At 39.3% G+C, this 20,766-nt stretch overlaps 2 protein-coding genes across 10 annotated transcripts in view; one reads left to right on the forward strand and one right to left on the reverse strand.

The window, feature by feature from the left end:
- The window catches only part of LOC115586975 (platelet-derived growth factor subunit A-like), a 135,154-nt gene that overhangs the window by 8,939 nt on the left and 105,449 nt on the right, over positions 1-20,766 (forward strand). The gene's annotated exons all lie outside the window — the stretch shown is intronic.
- LOC115586972 (B-cell receptor CD22-like) lies at positions 1,823-20,712 on the reverse strand. The gene is made up of 9 exons (XM_030426485.1): positions 20,531-20,712; positions 19,926-20,231; positions 19,612-19,845; positions 19,343-19,447; positions 18,125-18,346; positions 3,931-4,269; positions 3,317-3,662; positions 3,166-3,223; positions 1,823-2,141 (listed from the first exon to the last, which is right to left on the reverse strand). The coding sequence occupies exons 1-9, from the start codon at positions 20,583-20,585 to the stop codon at positions 2,118-2,120; spliced, it is 1,689 nt and encodes a 562-aa protein (XP_030282345.1). The 5' UTR covers positions 20,586-20,712; the 3' UTR covers positions 1,823-2,117.

A 20,766-nucleotide genomic window follows, 5' to 3' on the forward strand; every position in this document is an offset into this window, starting at 1 on the left:
AAAAGGAAACGTGGCTTTTAAGATCCACATCATCATAAAATGGACACTTAAAGACACACGTCCATTAAGAAGCAATTGATTTCTTGCCTTTAATTTTATCACGTTTGGCTCCAGCAACTCAGTCAAGTTTCTTCCATTTTTGTTTCACAATCATTTTTAAATCCTCGCGTGTGTTCTGTTCTGACAGATTAGAGAGACAGTTCAACACAACATTACATCACTAACACAGTCTTCATATATTCTTTGATTTCAAGGTTGAAAATTGAAATGATGAATTTATCTCTAGTTGTGATACTGATTCACCTACCACTGATAGGGCCTTCAAACGGTCTAATTTCAACAGATAAAAGGTCGTCAAAGAATCTGATCTGTGGCCTCTTTGCTTTATAAAATGATAAGTCTTTCTTCAAAACAATTTAGGAGTTTTCATGCAGTGTTACATGTTGTATTTTACTCACTAGTTGCTCTTCACCTGCTAGTCCACTTGCATCCTGCACACAGACACCTCCTGTTTGAGGATGTCGTCTAAAGAGCTCTTAGTATGCCCTACTTCTGCTTGTGAGTTTCAGTACGTTTGGTAAACTGGTGGTCCACATTAGCATGTAGTGGACTGAAAAGGTGCTGGAGATTAGACGGCTGGAAGAGTGAAAGTAAATTCTGGGATGTCAGGAAGGAAATTTTCTAGGGATACACGACATATATCAGATTGAGAAATTATTGACCCGATAATGAAAAAAAATGACATTATCTGTTATAGGCAGATCATGAGATTATAGCCTATAAATTCAACCAAAGCTAGAGCTATGAAGAACAAGTCATCCATCTTTGCCTGCTACATCCTAGCCTCTTTACCCTCAGGGCTGCATAATGTACAGGTTATAAACTTCTTTTTAAAATAATACTATTATTGGTTATCATTGTTTGCAAAGAGCATTGAAATTAGTAAGTCACAAAGTGCTGTAATGAGACTTTCTATCATAGTAATCCAAACTATTGATTAGCTGTGGGCAGCCACTGAGAGTAAAAAGATATAAAACTGTATGATTTAAGAGCCACATCATCATAAAACCCACCAACATTTTTATTAAGATGCAGCAGTTTTTTTTCTTGGATGTAGGTAAAACTATACTCAGTTTATTTTCTTCCATTATTTGTTAAATTCTGTCTTGTAATCTGTGTTATGACTAAAAGATTAGTAAATACACATCAATGGAACATTCACCAACAACTTAATCTTTAGAAATTTGATGATTTTATAGTTATTGAAATGGCTCATTTATTTGTAATTGATACACTGATTCATGTGCCAGTAATGGGTCTTTCAAACTTTGGTGTGACAGGTCAGTCTGACATCAGTCAAAAGAGGAATCTTTCCAACAGTAATGGGGCTTTCAAACTGTCAAATTTCAATAGTGAAAAGGTCGTGGGGCGCCGTTTAGCTCAGCCCGGGTTCGACTCCCGGCCCAGGTCCCTTTGCTGAGCATCACTCCCCCTCTCTCTCTCCCTGTTTCCTGTCATATCTTCAGCTGACCTATCAATAAAGCAAAAAAGGCCAAAAAAATATTTAGAAAAAAAAGAAAAGGTCGTCAAAGAATCTGACCTGTGGCCTGTTTGCTTGTAAAATATGGAATCTATTCTTACAACATCTATTCTCTGTTCTCACACAGTGTTGCATGCTGCGCTGTCTTTACTTAAAGTTTGGATATCAAACACTTCTGACAAAGATATGCAATGAAGATGAGGGCAGGATATTTTAAAGTTTAACTATCAACTTTATTGTTAAAGATTACAAGAGTGCACCATCACATTAAACAACACTTAATCATGAATCACACCAGGGCCTTTTATTCTGCATTATGTTGCGTAGAAAGTTTTGTAATGGACATTTTGGATAACATATAGGTGGATATCAATATATCCCAGATATATCCATGATAGGTTAATATCGACTGATATATTGGTCAGGCTCTAACTGCAAAATACAATGACAACAAACTGTAGTTCAGTTGGAAGCTGCTTGATGGATGGTGGAGTAGAGATCATCTGTGTGGTTCTGAGAGAAGTGGAGTCTCATGTAGTGATGGTCATCCTGCTCTGCTGATGGAGCTGAGATGTTTTCATACACAAGAATCAGGGTTTGGCTGAGGAGACGAGAAAAATCTTTTTTTTTTAGAACTCAATGGATGAATGTTGTCTGAAGAATTTTCAGGTATATTTTGCAAATGTTTGGTGTCTTGAGTCGATAGCCACATAAAGACATACTTCTGTTACACTCCTTGACATCTGCTTGTTGTGTGAGCAATCTTGGACATAAACTTTTGTTAACTACAATTCAGATGCACTGACTACCACAAATAAACGTTTATACAATATATTAAGAGGGCTGTCAAGCGATTAATTTTTTTAATTGCGATTAATCACATTTTGTCCACAGTTAACTCGCGATTAATCGCATATTAATCGCACATTTTTTGGCACATTTGTTTCTGTTCTAAATGTACCTTAATGTATTTTGTTCATGTTCTTAATACTTTTAACAACATAAGAAAGGGCAAATATGCTTGCTTTATGAAAATGTTTATTCAACACTTCAAATTATGCAGGAAAATAAAAGGCTCCAAAAATATCCCCTCACCCTAAATGGGATCAAAACATGGACCGAACCATCTGGCAGTGTTTTGAAAGTGAATTTGCCGTTCATAAGTCCTTTCTCCATTTCCTTTCACTTTCGCTTTTCAGTCCACCGTGTTTTTCCCGAATGCCAACCCTGCTTCTTCTTCCTCTGATTCCCTTTCTTATTCTTCTGCCGCCCTCTGGATCAAGACTACAGGTGCCACTGATGGCCGTAAATCAAACAATGCGCGTTTCTTTTTTTTAAATACTGAGCATTAATCACGCGTTAAAATTTTTTATATAAATTATATAAAAATCTGAGGGAAAGCATAGAACAGTTTATTAGGAACATGACCAGGTGCAAGTGAAGAGAAAAACTAAAGAGAGGCTACATGATTAATAGAAGATGATTCAGGTGCTCACACCTGACACGGCTCGCTAGAAGCTACTGCTGAGCTGTCACTTTCTGCCACCTTTTTGACTGTGCCAAAAAAAATGTCATCACTGTATACAAACACAACTCTTGTCTATAGTTTAGATTGTTTTCTCTACCTCCTCCGAGTTGTCTGAGGGTTCAGTTCGAGGAGATTGGGTGGATGTTCTCTTCTTTCTGGTTAGTGACACAAGAGAATATACAAATTAATTAGTGATTCCGGGATTGTGTGTAAATGTCATTAGTCAGGAACAGCACAGTGTTGCTCACCTCATCCACCAGAGGACAGTGAGAAGTAGTAAAACCAGGAGAGCAGCACACACTCCTGCAGCTGCTGCTGATGTTTGTTTCCCTTTAGTATTTTGGACAGTCAGAGTTTTTTCAGCTGAGCCAATGGTTCTTCTGCCAGTTTTGACCTTACAGGAGTACCTTCCTTCATGCTGACTGCTGACTGGGTCTAGAACCAGGTGTTTGTTTTGGCTCTCTGGCAGGTTCAGAGGTCGACTGTTGAAGGTCCAGATGTAGTCTGTGTTCAGAGGACAGCTGGTGCGGCAGGTCAGTGTGACTCTCTGACCCTCTGTCACCACTGCAGAGGGAGTGAACGTCACTTTAAGATCTGAAAGATAGTTTGATCAGCAAATGTGAAAGAGACATACTATCTCACAAGGTCCCTTAACTATCCATCAACTAGATTGTTTGTCAGTGTCTTCTAAAAAAGCCATAAAGCCAAAGTCAGTACATTTATTTTGATAAATACATGAACTGAATTGAGTGAAAGGAGCATTGAACCAGCCTTTCAGTGTGCTGACTGCTGATAGTACATCACATGGGTTGGAATCAATAATTCCGTATTCAAAAATAATATATTAAATCTAAAGAACTACCTGTGACAACCAACGTCACTCCAGAAAAATCTGACTGTTTCCATCCGTCCTGTGTCTGGATCTTGAATTTGTATTCTGCTGAGTCATTCCTCGTCAGGTCTTTAATTGACAGGATGTGATGATTGTTCATGTTTTCATGGTACTCAACAGGACCTGCAACTTCAATAGGCTTTTCAGTCTCCTTCTTACCACTTCTGATTATTTTATACCATAATTTAGACTGGGGCTGCTGGTTGTCAGTATGAGAATATTCACTTGAAATGTTCACTGAGGAGCCGTGAACAGCACAGATTCTCCTGCTGACATAATTCACACTCCAACAGTTCTTATCCTCAGCACCTGAAATATAGATGAAAGACAAGAGACAGTTTGCTTTAAATGTACTACAAGAAACTTTACCAGTTATGAAAAAGTCTCAATTTAAGATTGATGCCACCATATGACGTATATAAACAAATGAGACCATAAGCAAGAAGATTAACTGTTTCTGTAATTGATTTGATTATTCTTCATGCCTGTCGAGGGGTCGATTTCCAGCTTAAATGGATGGTTTAATCATACAAATCAAACTATAAAACATGACTTAAGGAGTTTCACAGCCTAGGGAACGTAGTAGCTTTTGAATCTGTTGGTACATAGCTCAAAAAGAGTTTGTTTCTTTTTGTCCACAGGGGCCGCCAGCATCCTTGTAGTAGCTTTAAGTAACATCAAGTTTCTTTAAATTGTATTTACACTAAATTCATCTGTTGAAGAAGATGTTAACTATTTAGTTTTTCTATGTGTCCACATTTTAGACAAACATACCTGGCAGTCTCAAACTTGTATGTTTTATAAATCTTTTTTAAACAAATATTTATCTTTATTTCATGTCTAACAAAAATGATATAAGATTGATTGGATCTATACAGAAACACAGACCTGCAGGTCTTTCTACATCTGGTTGCTACATTATTACTCAAGCATTTTTACTATGTAATCATGCTGCATGTCATAAAACTGAACCTCTAATACCAGTTTGCAGTATGTGTCAACTAAGTCTCTCTCAATCCCCGTAACATTTTGCACCAAAATTAGCTCATACACTTATATGCAGGTTTCTTTTTTCTTTAATATTTTTAATAATTATTATTTTTTTAATTTAACCCTGATAAAAGTAGGCAGTTTGTTCCTTCCTGATTGTAAGTTGGCAGGTTTGCCTTTCTTTTTTGTGTTGTTTTTGCCTTTGTACTGCATTTATGGCCAAGAATGTGTTGAAAAATGTTCGAGTGCTGCTTGAATGGGGAAAAAAAGCACTTCCATCCATCATGGCATCGTCACAGGGGTCATGTTTACATCTTTGCCGATGGGAGCTGGAGCCAATAAATACCTTGACCCAAGAATACATGCTCTTTGTACACTTCCCCGCGAAAGTCCAATCAAGATGTTCGCGGGTGTTAGTGGGTTTTTTGTCTATTGTGGAAGAGCTAACACTGACTGACAGACAGACATATAAGATATTTATGCTACAACTGCAGCCTAGAAATGAAAATCAGATTAAGATGACATGTCTGACTGTCTCAAAATCAAAAATGACTTCTCACAGCTGGTGCTTAGTGCATAACAACTGTATTACACTGTAGTCAGTTTCTGTTTGGCGTTAATCCCAGGAGGGACTGGAGGAACATGATCCGACTAATCTGGGAAAAATATGATTTGTACCCCCCAATATATTTCTGAAAACACAACATGTAATTTCAATATTATTATTAACTGACAATAAATGCATCATGTGCCACTATAGCCCTCAGCAGTGGCACATGATGCAGGTAGACCCAAAGTGCATGTTGGGGAATCTGAGCCTGTCGTTGGTGCTTGACCACCAGTGACTGGACAAACAAAAGATATGTTAGACAGAATTGTGCTAGTGTGCCACACTAACATTAACTAATAGATTAGATCTGCAATACTGGAAGTGGCCACTGGGACAGATTAGAATCAAGGGTGAGCAGTAGGGGTGGGAATCTCTTGGCACCTCACGATCCGCTTCAGAGGTCAACGATTCGATTCTAAATCGATTCTCGATGCATCTCGATGCAACATTTTTTTCATGCACATTTCCATGCATGATTTAAAAAGATTAATGATAATTAAAGTTTGCTAATCACTTCATACTTTTTTTCACTGTGTGACTACTTGGTACTTTGAAGGCAAAGTATTTTTAATGATCCATACTTAATTTACTTACAATATATTTAATTAATAAAACAAATTAAAGAAATGTGGCAAGTCAACTGGAAGGTTACATTTGCTAGCAACATCCAGTTTAACAAAGAACCAAAAGGAAAAGAAAAGTGTTCCTGTAGCAGCATACATGTCGTACATTAATACAGCTGCAGCTGGTCGACGGTCGCTCCAGGTGTTTGTATCACAGGTTGATCTTGACGTCTCACGCTTTGCCACAACTGACTGACCTCACGCTGAGTTCGGGCCGGATCTCAACATACTGTGTTGGCTGTATGACAGTGTACAGTTTTCACATTGACTTGGATTCAGCTTATTAACGATGTATGTGGCTGGGAACGATGGCTTTAAGTAACCATTTGAACGCACCGCGGAGTGACGGAAATTCCTCGATAGTTACAGGTGTTACAAGTTAACCCGGACACTGTGCACTCAACGCCACAGCTAACAGCCAACAGCGGTCTCCACGCTGCTCACGAGCTGCTCGGCTTGAACAAATGCCACGGACTGTTCCACCCATGAGTTGTTTGTTAGTACAGACATTCACGACATTCCCATGTTTTTTGTTGTGTGCACGCCGGCGATTGTCCAGGCGCTGCACTTCTGCACTGCCTAGTTCCGCCTCTTGTGTTCCGTCAACATTACGTTGTCAATTAGCATGTAGAAAATCTATTTCTGACATTTGTGAATCGATTCGGAATCACCCACATCCGACTCGTGATTAATCTAAGAATCGATTGTTTTTCCCTCCCCTAGTGAGCAGCACCTTCCAGGGGCATTAACCAGTAATGGCAGTAACAAATGTAGCACTGTAGTTTTACTTTTTTCCTGACTCAAAGATCACATTCTATAAGTTACATTATACAACAAGTAGTTTTGACCAAGCAATCTGATTGGTCAACAAGACATTTTGACCGTGCTCAAATCAGCATGACAGCACGCCTGACTCATTACTCAAAATATTACTCCGCCATGTCTGTGTATCCATCTCCATGGCAACATAGTTATTGTCAGAGCTGGAGCAAAAAAAATAAAAAGTACGGCTTGAAATTCAAACTTTCTGCCGTAAAATATGCAGAGGAAAAGTCGGGAGAAGCAGCCGCCGTTTCTCTGTCGACCCCAAGAGAGTGAGAGATTGGCGATAAAATAAAACGGAGCTGTCCGAGGAGGACAGCAACACGGCCAGGCTGCCTGCTGGAGGGAGGACGAAGGCGAGCGAGAAGCCTGAGATAAACATGCGGGAATAAGTTATCAGCAAACGGGCATGCCACGAGAGAGTGTCCCGCAAAATTATCAGGGGGATGGAGAAACAAATGTACGCCACCGTGAGTGACAGCAGCGATGAGGAGTTTGCCGCGAGTGCTGATAGAGAAACTCTCTGTTCTTGTACCAGATGTAGGCTGCAGGGTTTTCAGTCAGAGGACAGCTGCTGCTGCACATCAGTGTTACTGTGTGTCCCTCTGTGGAGGGAATCACCTTCACCTGCAGGTCTGAGATGATGAGGAGGAAAAGTAAGAATTCATATATTTATATCAGACTAAAAGTAATTCATTACTGACGGTCACCGTACCTGCAACACGGAGCTCAATCATGCCTTGCTCACTCTGTCTGGGTTTTTCTGCATCCTCTTTGCTGCTGCAGCAGTAAAGCTTTGCATCTCTCTCTGTCAGATCTTTGATTGTTAGATTGAAGTTACTGTCTCCCAACATGTACTTAACGTGGCTGTCATCTGCAGGGAGGTTCTTCAGATTAAATGTAGATCCAGTCGGTTGTACAGTGTACCATTTCATGGTTGTAGGTGGATGTTCAGCTGAGCAGGGCAGATCCACTGATGAACCTTTTAAAGCACAGATGCTATTTGCTCGTCCCTGAACCCCTTTAACAGAAGATTAAATTATCAGATATCTGGACACAGTTATATGTATATATGTCTTTTTTTTATGGTTTACTCGTACTTCTACAATCCTGGACAATTTTAATCTACAGTTTTCACTTAAATATAGTTATATAAGGAGTAAAAACAATTATTCCTACCTGAGAAACACAGCATGAAACCCACAAACACACATCCAGCTTCTGCCAGCAACATGGCTGTCGCGGTCTTCAGCTTCTCATCAGATCTGCTATGTCTATGAAAACTAACAAAACAGACAGCAGTCTTCTTACAAGAACAGAATAATCTGTTGGTCAGTTTGAGGAAGGTAACTGCATGCAGCTCTAACATCAGAACGTCACTTCCTTTCTCCAGTACTCTTAGTACAAAGAGACCTCTAATGAAGAATCTATGTAATACAGCAGTTATTTGCCTTTATATTTCGTTTTAATTTAACTTGAGGGTATTGTTTCTGTCTGTATTTCATCACAATCATCATAATAGTTTGTTTTTCCTGTACCCATGAGCAGCTGGACATTTTTTAATTATGTTTTCAACAAAATGTTTTTATGGAGTTTGCCGCGTGAGAACAGAGTGATGCGAAGCTGTCTGTGGTAGGTTCATGGAAAGGTCATCACTGAAGAGGAAGTTGCAGTCACAGTGACTATGAGCTTTTTGATGACTGCAGTCAAACAGTCACATAGTGCTGCAATGAGTCTTTCTGTCATAGTAGCTATTGCTATTGATTACCTGTGGCCAGCCAATGAGAGTAAAAAAATATAGATGTAAAAAGCACACTTACACAAACTTTTTCACTAAGAAGCAAAAGATTTCTTTCGTTATTATTTTCTTACACTCAGCTCGAACTATGTTACTGTTTCGACAGACAGTAGTAAAGACATTTCAACGCAACATTACATTACAGACACAGTCTGCTTAGATTCTATAATTTTAATGTTGAAAGCTTAAATGGTTAATTTATTGGTTGGAATTTTCGTCATTTTAGTAAAAAACACAGCACCTTCAGTATTTTTATTTTTTTTTCTTTCTTAGGGCCATCAAGGCCAGATGACAGGGCTCAAAGGCCATCCATCCATACATTGTCTGTAATCGCTTTATCCCTTTCATGGGGTCGCTGGGCTTTTTGCTGAGGCCAATCCCAGCTGTCTCTGGGTGAGGGCAGGGTACACCTTGGACAAGACGCCAGCTCATCGCAGGGCCCTCACTGATGGCAGAGGCTGCCATGCAAGGTGCCAACTGCACGTCAGGAGCAATTTGGGGTTCAGTATCTTGCTCAAGGACACTCCGACATGCAGCTCAGCTCAGCCCAGAGCTGGGATTTAAACCAGCAACCTTCCGATCACTAGCTGACTTGCTCTACCCACTGAGCTACAGCCGCCCCGGCACAAAGGCCATTGAGTAAAATTCAATGGTTTTTACCTTTCAGATTGAAACCATAATGTCCTAATTTATAATAAGACATGGACTATGTATTAAAACATTTTTTAATACCAACATCAAGTTAATGTTACATTAGAAAACATTTTTTTTTTTAAAGTAGAGTTAGGGTTAGTAGGGCTGGGTATCACCAGGTACTTCGCGATACGATACTATCGATAACGATAATATCACGCAACAAATTTCATCCATGATACATCACGATATTTGTGTCACTGAAGAAACTCAGAATTTATTGACTGCACTGAATCCATTTCACAGCAATTACAAAATATTGTCAATTTCACATGAATGACAGCCAAGTAAAACAAAGTGTATACTGCACAGTGACTCTTCTAAACACACACACACACACGCACATATCGCGATATATCGTAGTCAATATAAATATTTTGGTACACCCCTAAGGGTTAGGGTTAGGTGATTTTGGTGACTGTTACAGCCCGGGCCTAGGGGAAACCCTGGTGCAACAAAAGTGTGAGACTCCCCCTCTTCCCGTCCCGTGATTTTGTTGACATTACACTGAATAATACTGAAGTTACTGAATATTCTTTGTAGTATCTCTTTTCGGTGTTTCACTTTGTTGACCGCCCCTGCGCTCTGGTCTCACAGACGGCTGACCATAGAGACCAGTGTTATTTGTCCAGCCTGGAGGAGCGCTTGTTTTGTTGAAAATACGGTTGTAGCTCGTTGTCTACCTTACTACGGTAGGAAAGAGTCATTGTTTGTGTTTTAAAAATGTTTCGCTTATGTGTTATTGATCTGGGAATTTCCAATCTGTGAATATATTTCCAACTTTACCGAACTAAATCCTACCACATAGCTCGCTTGCTGTGCTGTTAGTGTCGTTCTTCTGTTTTGAGATGCTGCTGCTGTTTAAGAGACTCATGCTTACATGTGAGATCATCGATGTGATGATGAGACTCCACCTGTACGAACTGCCCCATGGCCACTGTGGCCGCCATGAAATTTTCACCCTGGTTGAGACACTGATTCACCTGCCACTGATGGGGCTTAAACTGTCCAGTCCAATCAACAGTGGAAAGGTCATCAAAGAATCTGATCTGTGACATGATCAGTGAGGAACATATGTGTTGCCTTTTTTGCTTCAGATCATGGAATGTGTCTATAAAACAATTTGTTGCATACTGCTGCTGCTTTTTGCGTTCCAGCTGCTAGAATTCTCGAATCTGATGAGGAGATGCATAAGATCTCTTTTTAAAGATTCATCATAAAGAGCTTGACAGGATACATGATTCAAAATTCCATCAACATTTTCAGCTTCTTTTTTTTAAGTTAAGTCTGACAAAATAACGCGCCTTGTCCTGCAACAATCCACAAAACATCTAAAATCCAGGGGACGTTAAAAGTAGTCCTCGTGCATCTCTTAGAACATTGCAGCTAAAAGTTAACATAAAGTGCAAAATCATGCCACGCAGTAACTGAATACAGCTGTTAAGAATGTTAATGTATAAACCATGCATACAGACGAAAAATGTACTTACGCCACTTTCCACGCAGATTTCCAAATATATAAAAACCCACATGACTGTGCTTCCTGGTACACACATCTTTGACACCACAATGACTGTGCAACAGTGTGTTCAGTCTGATCTGATGTTGGATGTTGTGAGTTGGCAAAAAAGTAAAGGAAAAGTGTGAATTTCTGTCTCATTTTATTTCGATTTACATTGTGTCAGGATTACACCGGTAGTTTAAAAAAAGCATCACTATGAAAAACTATAAAAAGCTACACCACCTTTATATAGATACAGATTATTCTCCTGTGTTATTGGGGAGTAAAACACCTTCAGGTTTAAACGGCACTATATAAAAGCTGTAGCCTAAATAATGGCTTTGCTGCTTGATACAATAATTGTGTTGACATTGCCAGAGGACATTGCCAATTCACAATTTAAGAGAAAGCTAGTTTTTTTAGGGCCTGTACTGATGTTCTGGCCCATGCTCTCACAATGACCTCTGACCTCACAGCGTCCTGACAGTGTCACTGAGGCAGCATTTTACACATGTGTCTTTGCTGTATGTTTTTTTATGGTCTTCAGAAACACTCTGCTTTTTGATGAGCTTTTGCTTGTGATGCTCAACACTTTCAGGGCATCCAGACCTGCAGTAGTAAAAAGTCTGGCTCATCAAGCAGAAACGGTGCTCACAACACATCGCTGTGGTTGTACCATTGACTAAGATGAAGAAAGGCACTCAGTAGATCCTGAAGCAGCTGTGATACTAAGAGGTGCTCACTCAGGGGTCGTGTTGGATCTGAAGTTGACAACAGCATAAGTGGTGTTCTCCTGTTCTTTGGGCTGATGTGGTTGGATGGTGGAGTACAGAGGAACTGTCTCAGAGAGGTGTACTGGACTGCTATAGTGAAGATCCTCCTGCTCTGCTGGTTGAGCTGAGACGTTTCCATACAAAGGATCAGGGTTTAGCTGAAGAGGAGACAAGACGCAAAATATTAGTTTACACTTTGTGGCACAAAGATGGCACTGCAAACTGGATTGATGTCATCTTTTTGGAGGCAGAGCAGTGTTGAAACAGAGCTTTTCAGTGGTGAATGACATGGCCTTTAAGTTTATTGTAAAACCAGCCCAGTCAGATTTTGTCTTAAAAAAGTATTTTTCCATTTGTTGCATTTGCCGTTTCTGTGCGTACTTTGAAATTGAATCCTGGCGGCGCCACTGGCTGGTGTGACAGGTCAGTCTGACATCAGTCAAAAGAGGAATCTTTCCAACAGTAATGGGGCTTTCAAACTGTCAAATTTCAATAGTGAAAAGGTCGTCTAAGAATCTGACCCGTGGCCTGTTTGCTTGTAACATATGGAATCTATTCTTACAACATCTATTCTCTATTCTCAATAAATAGACACTTAATCATGAATCACACCAGGGCCTTTTATTTTGTATTATGTTGCGTGAAAAGCTTCCTAATGGACATTTTGGTTAACATATAGTAGGGGTGGTTAATCGGCCCAATTTCCCGATTCGATTCGATTCCGATTATTGAAGTCTCGATTCGATTACAAATCGATTTTCGATTATTAACGATTATCGATTCGATTTTCAATTATTAACGATTATTGATCTTCCATTTAACATCAGTCAGCTGCTGAATTATTTTACTTATCTTTTGAGTAACACCTCACAGCACCTTCAATATTGTATAGTGTAACTGTAATATCAAAATTATTATTTTTTAATTTGTGTTAAATGTAGTCTTTCACTGTTAAAAGAAAGCTGCCAAGCTCAGCAGCCGGACTCATGTTAGAAGCATTGTTGGTGACGAGAACCAGGGCGTGTTTCTCTATTCCCCACTCGTCTGCCATTGCTTTGAGAAACTCACACATATTTGTTCTTGTGTGGCTATCATCCATAGCTTTCGTCTGAAGTACGTAGGACATTAGCTTCCATTAACTGCTGACATAATGAGCTGTAACGGTCACGCAGACTGTTGCTCTGGATGTCCAGGCATCACACGTTATTGCTACCCTGTGAGCAGAGTTGAGGGACACTTGCACGGAAAGGTTTGTCTCCTTGTAAAGATTTGGAATCGATTTAAGTGTGAAAAAGCTCCGGGATGGAATAACATATCTTGGCTCCAGACTGTGGACCATGTAGCGGAAGCCAGTAAGAGGAGGACGCCAGTTTGTATTACTATTTTAAAAAAAAAAAAATTTTTTTTTTTTTTTTATCGATTTTTGGAAATTTAATAATCGAATCATAATCGTCAATATCATAATCGCGATTAATCAATAATCGACTTTTTTCACCACCCCTAACATATAGGTGGATATCAATATATTCCAGATATATCTATGATGGGATAATATTGACCGATATATTGGTCAGGCTCTAATCGCAAAATACAATTTCAGCCAACATTAATTCAGTTGGAAGCTGCTTGATGGAGGGTGGAGTAGAGATCTTCTGTGTGGTTCTTAGAGAAGTGGAGTCTCATGTAGTGATGGTCATCCTGCTCTGCTGATGGAGGTGAGATGTTTTCATACACGGAATCAGGGTTTGGCTGAGGAGACGAGAAAAATCATTTTACTTACATCATACTGATTGAAAATGTTTGGCTGATTCTCCTATCAGATGATTATAAAATGCAACTAGAACTCAATTGATGAATGTTGTCTGAGGCATTTTCTGGTATATTTGCAAATATTTGGTGTCTTGTAAATGTTTTACCCTCAAGGTTTTTTTTGTTCTAAGTTTTATTTTAATTGTGCAAACAAAATACTCTAACCAACATGTTAACTTCTGTTAATATTGAAGGTCATGACTGGTCAATGAATTACAAGAGCCTGATATTATCTTAATATATTGTATAAATGTTTATTTATTGTAATCAGTGAATCTGGTTTGTAGTTAACAAAAGTTTATGTCCAAGATTGCTCACACAACAAGCAGATGTCATAGAGTGTAATAGCAGTATGTCTTTATGTGGCGATCGAGTAAAGATAAAATTATATAAAAATCTGAGGGAAAGCATGGAACAGTTTATTAGGAACATGAGCAGGTGCAAGTGAAGAGAAAAGCTAAAGAGAGGCACTTGATTAATAGAAGATGATTCAGGTGCTCACACCTGACACGGCTAGCTAGAAGCTACTGCTGAGCGTTCACTTTCTGCCACCATTTTGACTCTGCCAAAAAAGGTCATCGCTGTATACAAACACAACACTGGTCTATAGTTTAGATTGTTATCTCTACCTGCTCCCAGTTGTCTGAGGGTTCAGCTCGAGGAGATTGGCTGGATGTTCTCTTCTTTCTGGTTAGTGACACAAGAGAATATACAAATTAATTAGTGATTCCAGGTTTGTGTGTAAATGTCATTAGTCAGGAAGAGCAGAGTGTTGCTCACCTCATCCACCAGAGGACAGTGAGAAGTATTAAAACCAGGAGAGCAGCACACAGTCCTGCAGCTGCTGCTGATGTTTGTTCCTGTTCAACATTTTGGACAGTCAGAGTTTTTTCACTTGAGCCAATGGTTCTTTTGCCAGTTTTGACCATACAGGAGTACCTTCCTTCATGCTGACTGCTGACTGGGTCTAGAACCAGGTGTTTGTTTTGGTTCTCTGGCAGGTTCAGAGGTCGACTGTTGAAGGTCCAGATGTAGTCTGTGTTCAGAGGACAGCTGGTGCTGCAGGTCAGTGTGACTCTCTGACCCTCTGTCACCACTGCAGAAGGAGTGAACGTCACTTTAAGACCTGAAAGATAGTTTGATCAGCAAATATTAAAGAGACATACTATCTCACAAGGTCTCATAACTAAACATCAAATTAGATTGTTTGTCAGTGTCTTCTAAAAGATGCAATAAAGCCAAAGTCAGTACATTTATTTTGAGTAATAGATCAGTTGAATTGAGTGAAAGGAGCATTGAACCTGCCTTTCAGTGTGCTGACTGCTGATAGTACATCACATGGTTTGGAAACCATTATTCACTATTCAAAAATAATGTATTTAATCTAAAGAACTACCTGTGGCAACCAATGTCACTCCAGAAAAATCTGACTGTTTCCATTCGTCGTGTGTCTGGATCTTGAATTTGTATTCTGCTGAGTCATTCCTCGTCAGGTCTTTAATTGACAGGATGTGATGATTGTTCATGTTTTCATACTCATACTCAACACGACCTGCAACTTCAATAGGCTTTTCAGTCTCCTTTGTACCACTTCTGATTATTTTATACCATAATTTAGACTGGGGCTGCTGGTTGTCAGGATGAGAATATTCACTTGAAATGTTCACTGAGGAGCCGTGAACAGCACAGATTCTCCTGCTGACATAATTCACACTCCAACATTTCTTATCTTCAGCACCTGAAATATAGATGAAAGACAAGAGACAGTTCACTTAAGACGTACTACAAGAAACTTTTTACCAGTTTTGAAAACGTCTCAATTTAATATTGATGCCACTATATGACGTATATAAACAAATGAGACCATAAGCAAGAAAATGAGTGATATGATTATTCTTAATATCTGTCAAGTGGTCGAATCCCAGCTTAATTGGGATGGTTTAATCATACAAATCAAACTATAAAACATGAATTAAGGAGTCTCACAGCCTAGCGAACGTAGTAGGTTGTCAGTCTGTTGGTACATCACAAAAAAGAAAAGTGTGTTTCTTTTTGTCCACAGGGGCTGCCAGCATCCTTGTGGTAGCTTTAAGTAACATCAAGTTTCTTTACATTTGTTGAAGATGTCAACTATTTATTAATTCTATGTGTTTACATTTTAGAAAAACATAGCTGGTATTCTCAAACTAGTATGCATTTCTACACAGATATTTATCTTTATTTCATATCAAACGAAAATGATATAAGATTGATTGGATCTATACAGAGACTCAGACCTGCAGGTCTTTCTACATCTGGTTGCTACATTTTTATCGAGTCTCAACATCACATTGTGTGTGGTGTTATTAGCTCGGGCCAACACACCACTGCCCAAACTACTAAGAAAAGAACAGAACAGGAAGAGAGCGAGCTCTTTGCAAATACAGACACCACCACAGACACACACTTTTAGTGGGTCAAGTGATGATTGAGAGGAATAACTCTTGTTTGAGTCCATACATTGTTTTTTGGGAGAATTCCTGCAGCTGCTAATTTCCATAATCCTTTGATAAAATGAACAAAGTCTTCGTGATCTAAGGATGATAACGTATTTTTACAATTAGCAATTACATTCTCAAGCATTATAACTATGTAATCATGCTGCATGTCATAAAACTCAACCTCTAGACAAATACCAGTTAGCAGTATGTGTCAACTAAGTCTTTCTCTCAATCTCTGTAAAATGTTGTACTAAAATTAGCTCATACACTTATATGCAGGTTTCTTTCTTTTTATTAAAATTTAACCCTGATAAAAATAGGCAGTTGATTCCTTCCTCAGTGCCAGTTGGCAGGTTTGCCTTTCTTTTTTGTTGATGTTTTTGCATGTGTACTGCATTTATGGCAAAGAATGCATTGTTACCGTGGGGACTTTTTTGTATCTTTTAAATTCAGTCTCTTTTTAAAACTTTGTGCTAGGGATGCACATGGTTAACCGTTTAACCGTTAACTGTTAACCGATAACAGGAACTTTGACCGATCAATAGATTAATACTATCGGTAAAACATTTTCGTAGCTACTTGTCAATCAACTCATGGGAGCGTGTCGACGCGCGCCACACGTGCAACACGTGCCTTTACGTGCTTTTCGCCACAGCCCACTTCACAGCAAAAATGAAGCGAGCAAAAAGGAGTTCTGTGTGGGACAATTTCGACCGAAAAGGAGATGAGGTTATTTGCAAACTATGCGGTACAGCACTGAAATATTCAAGCAGTACCAGTACAATGCAGTGCCACTTGCGAAGCAAACATCCAGGATCAGATGATGGAGGACCATCACAGCAAACTTTGCCCTCCATGATGGCAGGGAGAAGATGCGATGCGCGGCGGTCTGAGGAGATCACACTGAAAATTTGTTCAATGGTGGAAAAAGACAAGTCCCGACAGGACGAACCGGACCCCGACGTGAAGCGGAGGGGTCTGATCCGTCCTGAAGGGACTTATTTTCCCGATAATGACCGCCGTTCTATAACAGTTATACGAAAAACTGAGTTATACGAAAATAACTGACTGTCGAACGTTGGGAAGCCCCATTCAAGTGAATGGAGCTTTCTGCAGCATTAAGAAGAGCCGTGTAATAACGGTTATTAATCGGTTAATGAGCGTTGGTTATCACTCATAAAAAAATTTAAAATGTGCATCCCTACTTTGTGCTGCTTGAATGGAGGTGTATGGGGAAAAAAAGTGTTTCCATCCATCATGGCATCGTCACAGGGGTCATGTTTACATCTTTGCCGATGGGAGCTGGAGCCAATAAATACCTTGACCCAAAAATACATGCTCTTTGTACACTTCCCCACTGAAGTACAAACGAGATGTTTGTGGGTGTTAGTGGGTTTTTTGTCTATTGTGGAAGAGCTTACAGTGACTGACAGACATTTAACAAGATATTAATGCTACAACTGCAGCCTAGTAATGAAAATCAGATTAAGATTACATGTCTGACTGTCTCATAATCAAACATGACTTTCTCACGGTTGGTATTTAGTGCATAACAACTGTATTACACTGTAGTAAGTTTCTGTTTGGCGTTAATCCCAGGAGGGACTGGAGGAACATGATCCGACTAATCTGGGAAAAATATGATTTGTACCCCCCAATATATTTCTGAAAATACAACTATGTAATTTCAATAATATTATTAACCAACAATAAAAGCACTTGTGCCACTATAGCCCTCAGCAGTGGCACATGATGCAGGTAGACCCAAAGTACATGCTGGGGAATCTGAGCCTGTTGTTGGTGCCTGACCACCAGTAACTGGGCAAACAAAAGATATGTTTGACAAAAATGTGCTAGCGTGCCACAGTAACATGAACTCATAGATAAGATCTGCAATACTGCGAGTGGTCACCAGGTCAGATTAGAAGTAAAGTGAGCAGCACCTTCCACAGGCATTAACCAGTGATGGCAGTAACAAATGTTGCACTGTAGTTTTACTTTAGTTTTACTGACTTAAAAATCCCATTCAATAAATTACAACCGACCATATTTGGTTTATACTCACAGACTGCAGCAGAGTGTAGATCCTTGAGGCCTTTTACAGCACAGGAGAAGCTTTCCGGAGATGAGTAGTGAACTATATTGTTTATTAGCCCATACTGTCCCTCTGAGTTACTGCTTTCGTACACTCTCAAGGCAGTCTGAAGATCAGTCTGAGGACAGCTGGTGTTACAGGTCAGACTGACATGGAATGGTTCAGCTGCAGGAGTGTTTTGAACATGCACTTCTGTTGGGAGAAGATTTAATATGTTTTACATTAATTAGCTTGTTCCGTGTCTATTATATAGATCACAGTTGTAACAAATTGATTACATAGATTATGAAATAAACCCTCACACCATGATGAGTTAAAAAGACAGAACATGAGGAACTGTAGTTATTATGGCATAAACAAAGTAAAAACTAGATAAAAAGAAAGCAAAGACATGACAGTGTGCAGCGACACACACAGACATGTTTAGGTTGTTTTGCTCTGACCTAAAAAAACATAACTGTAACCCTGCTGCCTAAACAGTATATGAGCCAGTCAGCTAGTTAAGACTTTTTCACGTGATGACATGATAAAGACAATAATTTATGAAATGATAAAACGCAACATTTGGATGCTGCAGTGTCACATAACAGGGAGCATAACAATCACTTTGCGTTATGTTTTTTGTTATTTTTTTAATCCTCCTGGACAGCCCTATTTCTTGTTCTGGAAAGCATTGTGAATTTGATTGTAATAAGAGTTTGGATGATAGGGCAATTTAATTTGGTCAGACTTTAGAAATTGTTGGCTATTCATGCAGGCACTAAAAATAAAACATTTTTGTCCCTCAAGGAGGGCAAATGTGCTGGTGCTCAGGCAACTTTAACAGGGTCTTCTGCAGGTCCTCCACAGTGTGAACACAAAGTATACATTAAATATAGTGATGGGATCAAACCAGGTGCGACACATTTCAACATGTTCACCTTCTGACCCATGACTACTCTGAATTCATTACTATATTATTACATGAGTACTCAGTAGTTAAAGCTGCATTATTACATTACATACATCTTAGAATTTGACCATCATTTGATCTCAACTACACACCTGTACAGTTTGCTGACTGTGTCTTTCACAGTTGTAACTGGTAATGATCTATTTTGGCATATCTCTAGATATAATGATCTCTATTGATAAAATACCACTTTAAAGGAATTACAGGTAGGGATGGAGGAGGATGGTCAGTGTCACCTGTTGGATATGTGATGGAGCAGGGCTCATCCTCTGATGTCTGCTTATAAGAACACATTCTCCCTTTAGCATAGGTCACACTGAAGCAGGCTGATGTGACAGAATCTGGACAAAAAGAAATTGTGTCAGTTTTTAGTGAATTTAGTTGACTTTTCATCATGTGTCATAAATGTTATAGTTTAAGTTTCTGGTGCAGGAATATTTCTTATTAACACATTTGGTCAGTTTAGTTTTGGTAACATGGTAAGGAGTTACTGGTTGTCACTCACCCACTGAGACTTGAGGGGCTCTGAGATCCTCGTAGCCTTTGATAGCACAGGAGTATGTGACTGCTTCCTCACTGCTGACCAGCTGTTGGTACCAGGGAGACCAGTCCTCATAGAGAAACTCTCTGTTCTTGTACCAGATGTAGGCTGCAGGGTTTTCAGTCAGAGGACAGCTGCTGCTGCACATCAGTGTTACTGTGTGTCCCTCTGTGGAGGGAATCACCTTCACCTGCAGGTCTGAGATGATGAGGAAGAAAAGTAAGAATTCATATATTTATATCAGACTTAAAGTAATTCATTACTGACAGTCACCATACCTGCAACATGGAGCTCAATCATGCCTTGCTCACTCTGTCTGGATGTTCCTGCATCCTCTTTGCTGCTGCAGCAGTAAAGTTTTGCATCTCTCTCTGTCAGATCTTTGATTGTTAGATTGAAGTTGTTCTCTCCCAACATGTACTTAACATGGCTGTCATCTGCAGGGAGGTTCTTCAGATTAAATGTAGATCCAATTGGCTGTACTTTGTACCATTTCATGGTTGTAGGTGGATGTTCAGCTGAGCAGGGCAGATCCACTGATGAACCTTTTAAAGCACAGATGCTGTTTGCTCTTCCTTGAACCCCTTTAACAGAAGATTATATCATCAGATATCTGGACACTTTTTGAAGTCTTGTATCAGTTCATATTCTCTGCAATAAGTCCAGAATAGTCTGATTGTGAGGGATCATACCATTATTCTGTAATGCATAAAAAAGCTAATAACAAGAAGAATTTGTGAAAATCCTGCCAGCTGACATTGATTCTGTTGTTGCCTTCTATCTTACTTTCACTTGTACACTCCTGAAAAACTTTCATCTATTTCTTTCACTTAGATATTGTTTTTTAAGGAAAAATGATAAAAAAAAAAATAATAATTATTACCTGAGAAACACAGCATGAAACCCATAAACACACATCCAGCTTCTGCCAACAACATGGCTGTCGTAGTCTTCAGCTTCTCATCAGAAAGTTGACTGTATTGAATTAACTTGTTGCAGCTGCTGTGTTTAGTAAAACGGATAAGACACAAAGAATATAAATAATGTTTAAAATCAGCAGCAGTCTTCTCGCAGAGACTGAAGTAACTGTTGGTCAGTGTGAAAGCAGAAAACACACAC

The sequence above is a fragment of the Sparus aurata genome, chromosome 1, assembly GCF_900880675.1.
Source record: "Sparus aurata chromosome 1, fSpaAur1.1, whole genome shotgun sequence".
Lineage (NCBI taxonomy): Eukaryota > Metazoa > Chordata > Actinopteri > Spariformes > Sparidae > Sparus > Sparus aurata.

Excerpts from the sequence above, each read along its gene's own strand:
- LOC115586972 (XM_030426485.1), bottom strand. The coding sequence starts at position 20,585 with ATGTTGTTGGCAGAAGCTGGATGTGTGTTTATGGGTTTCATGCTGTGT. Across the intron at positions 19,448-19,611 it reads AGCCCCTCAAGTCTCAGTGG|ATTCTGTCACATCAGCCTGC; the intron begins GTGAGTGACAAC and ends CTTTTTGTCCAG. Across the intron at positions 4,270-18,124 it reads TCTACACTCTGCTGCAGTCT|GTGCTGAGGATAAGAACTGT; the intron begins GTGAGTATAAAC and ends TCTATATTTCAG.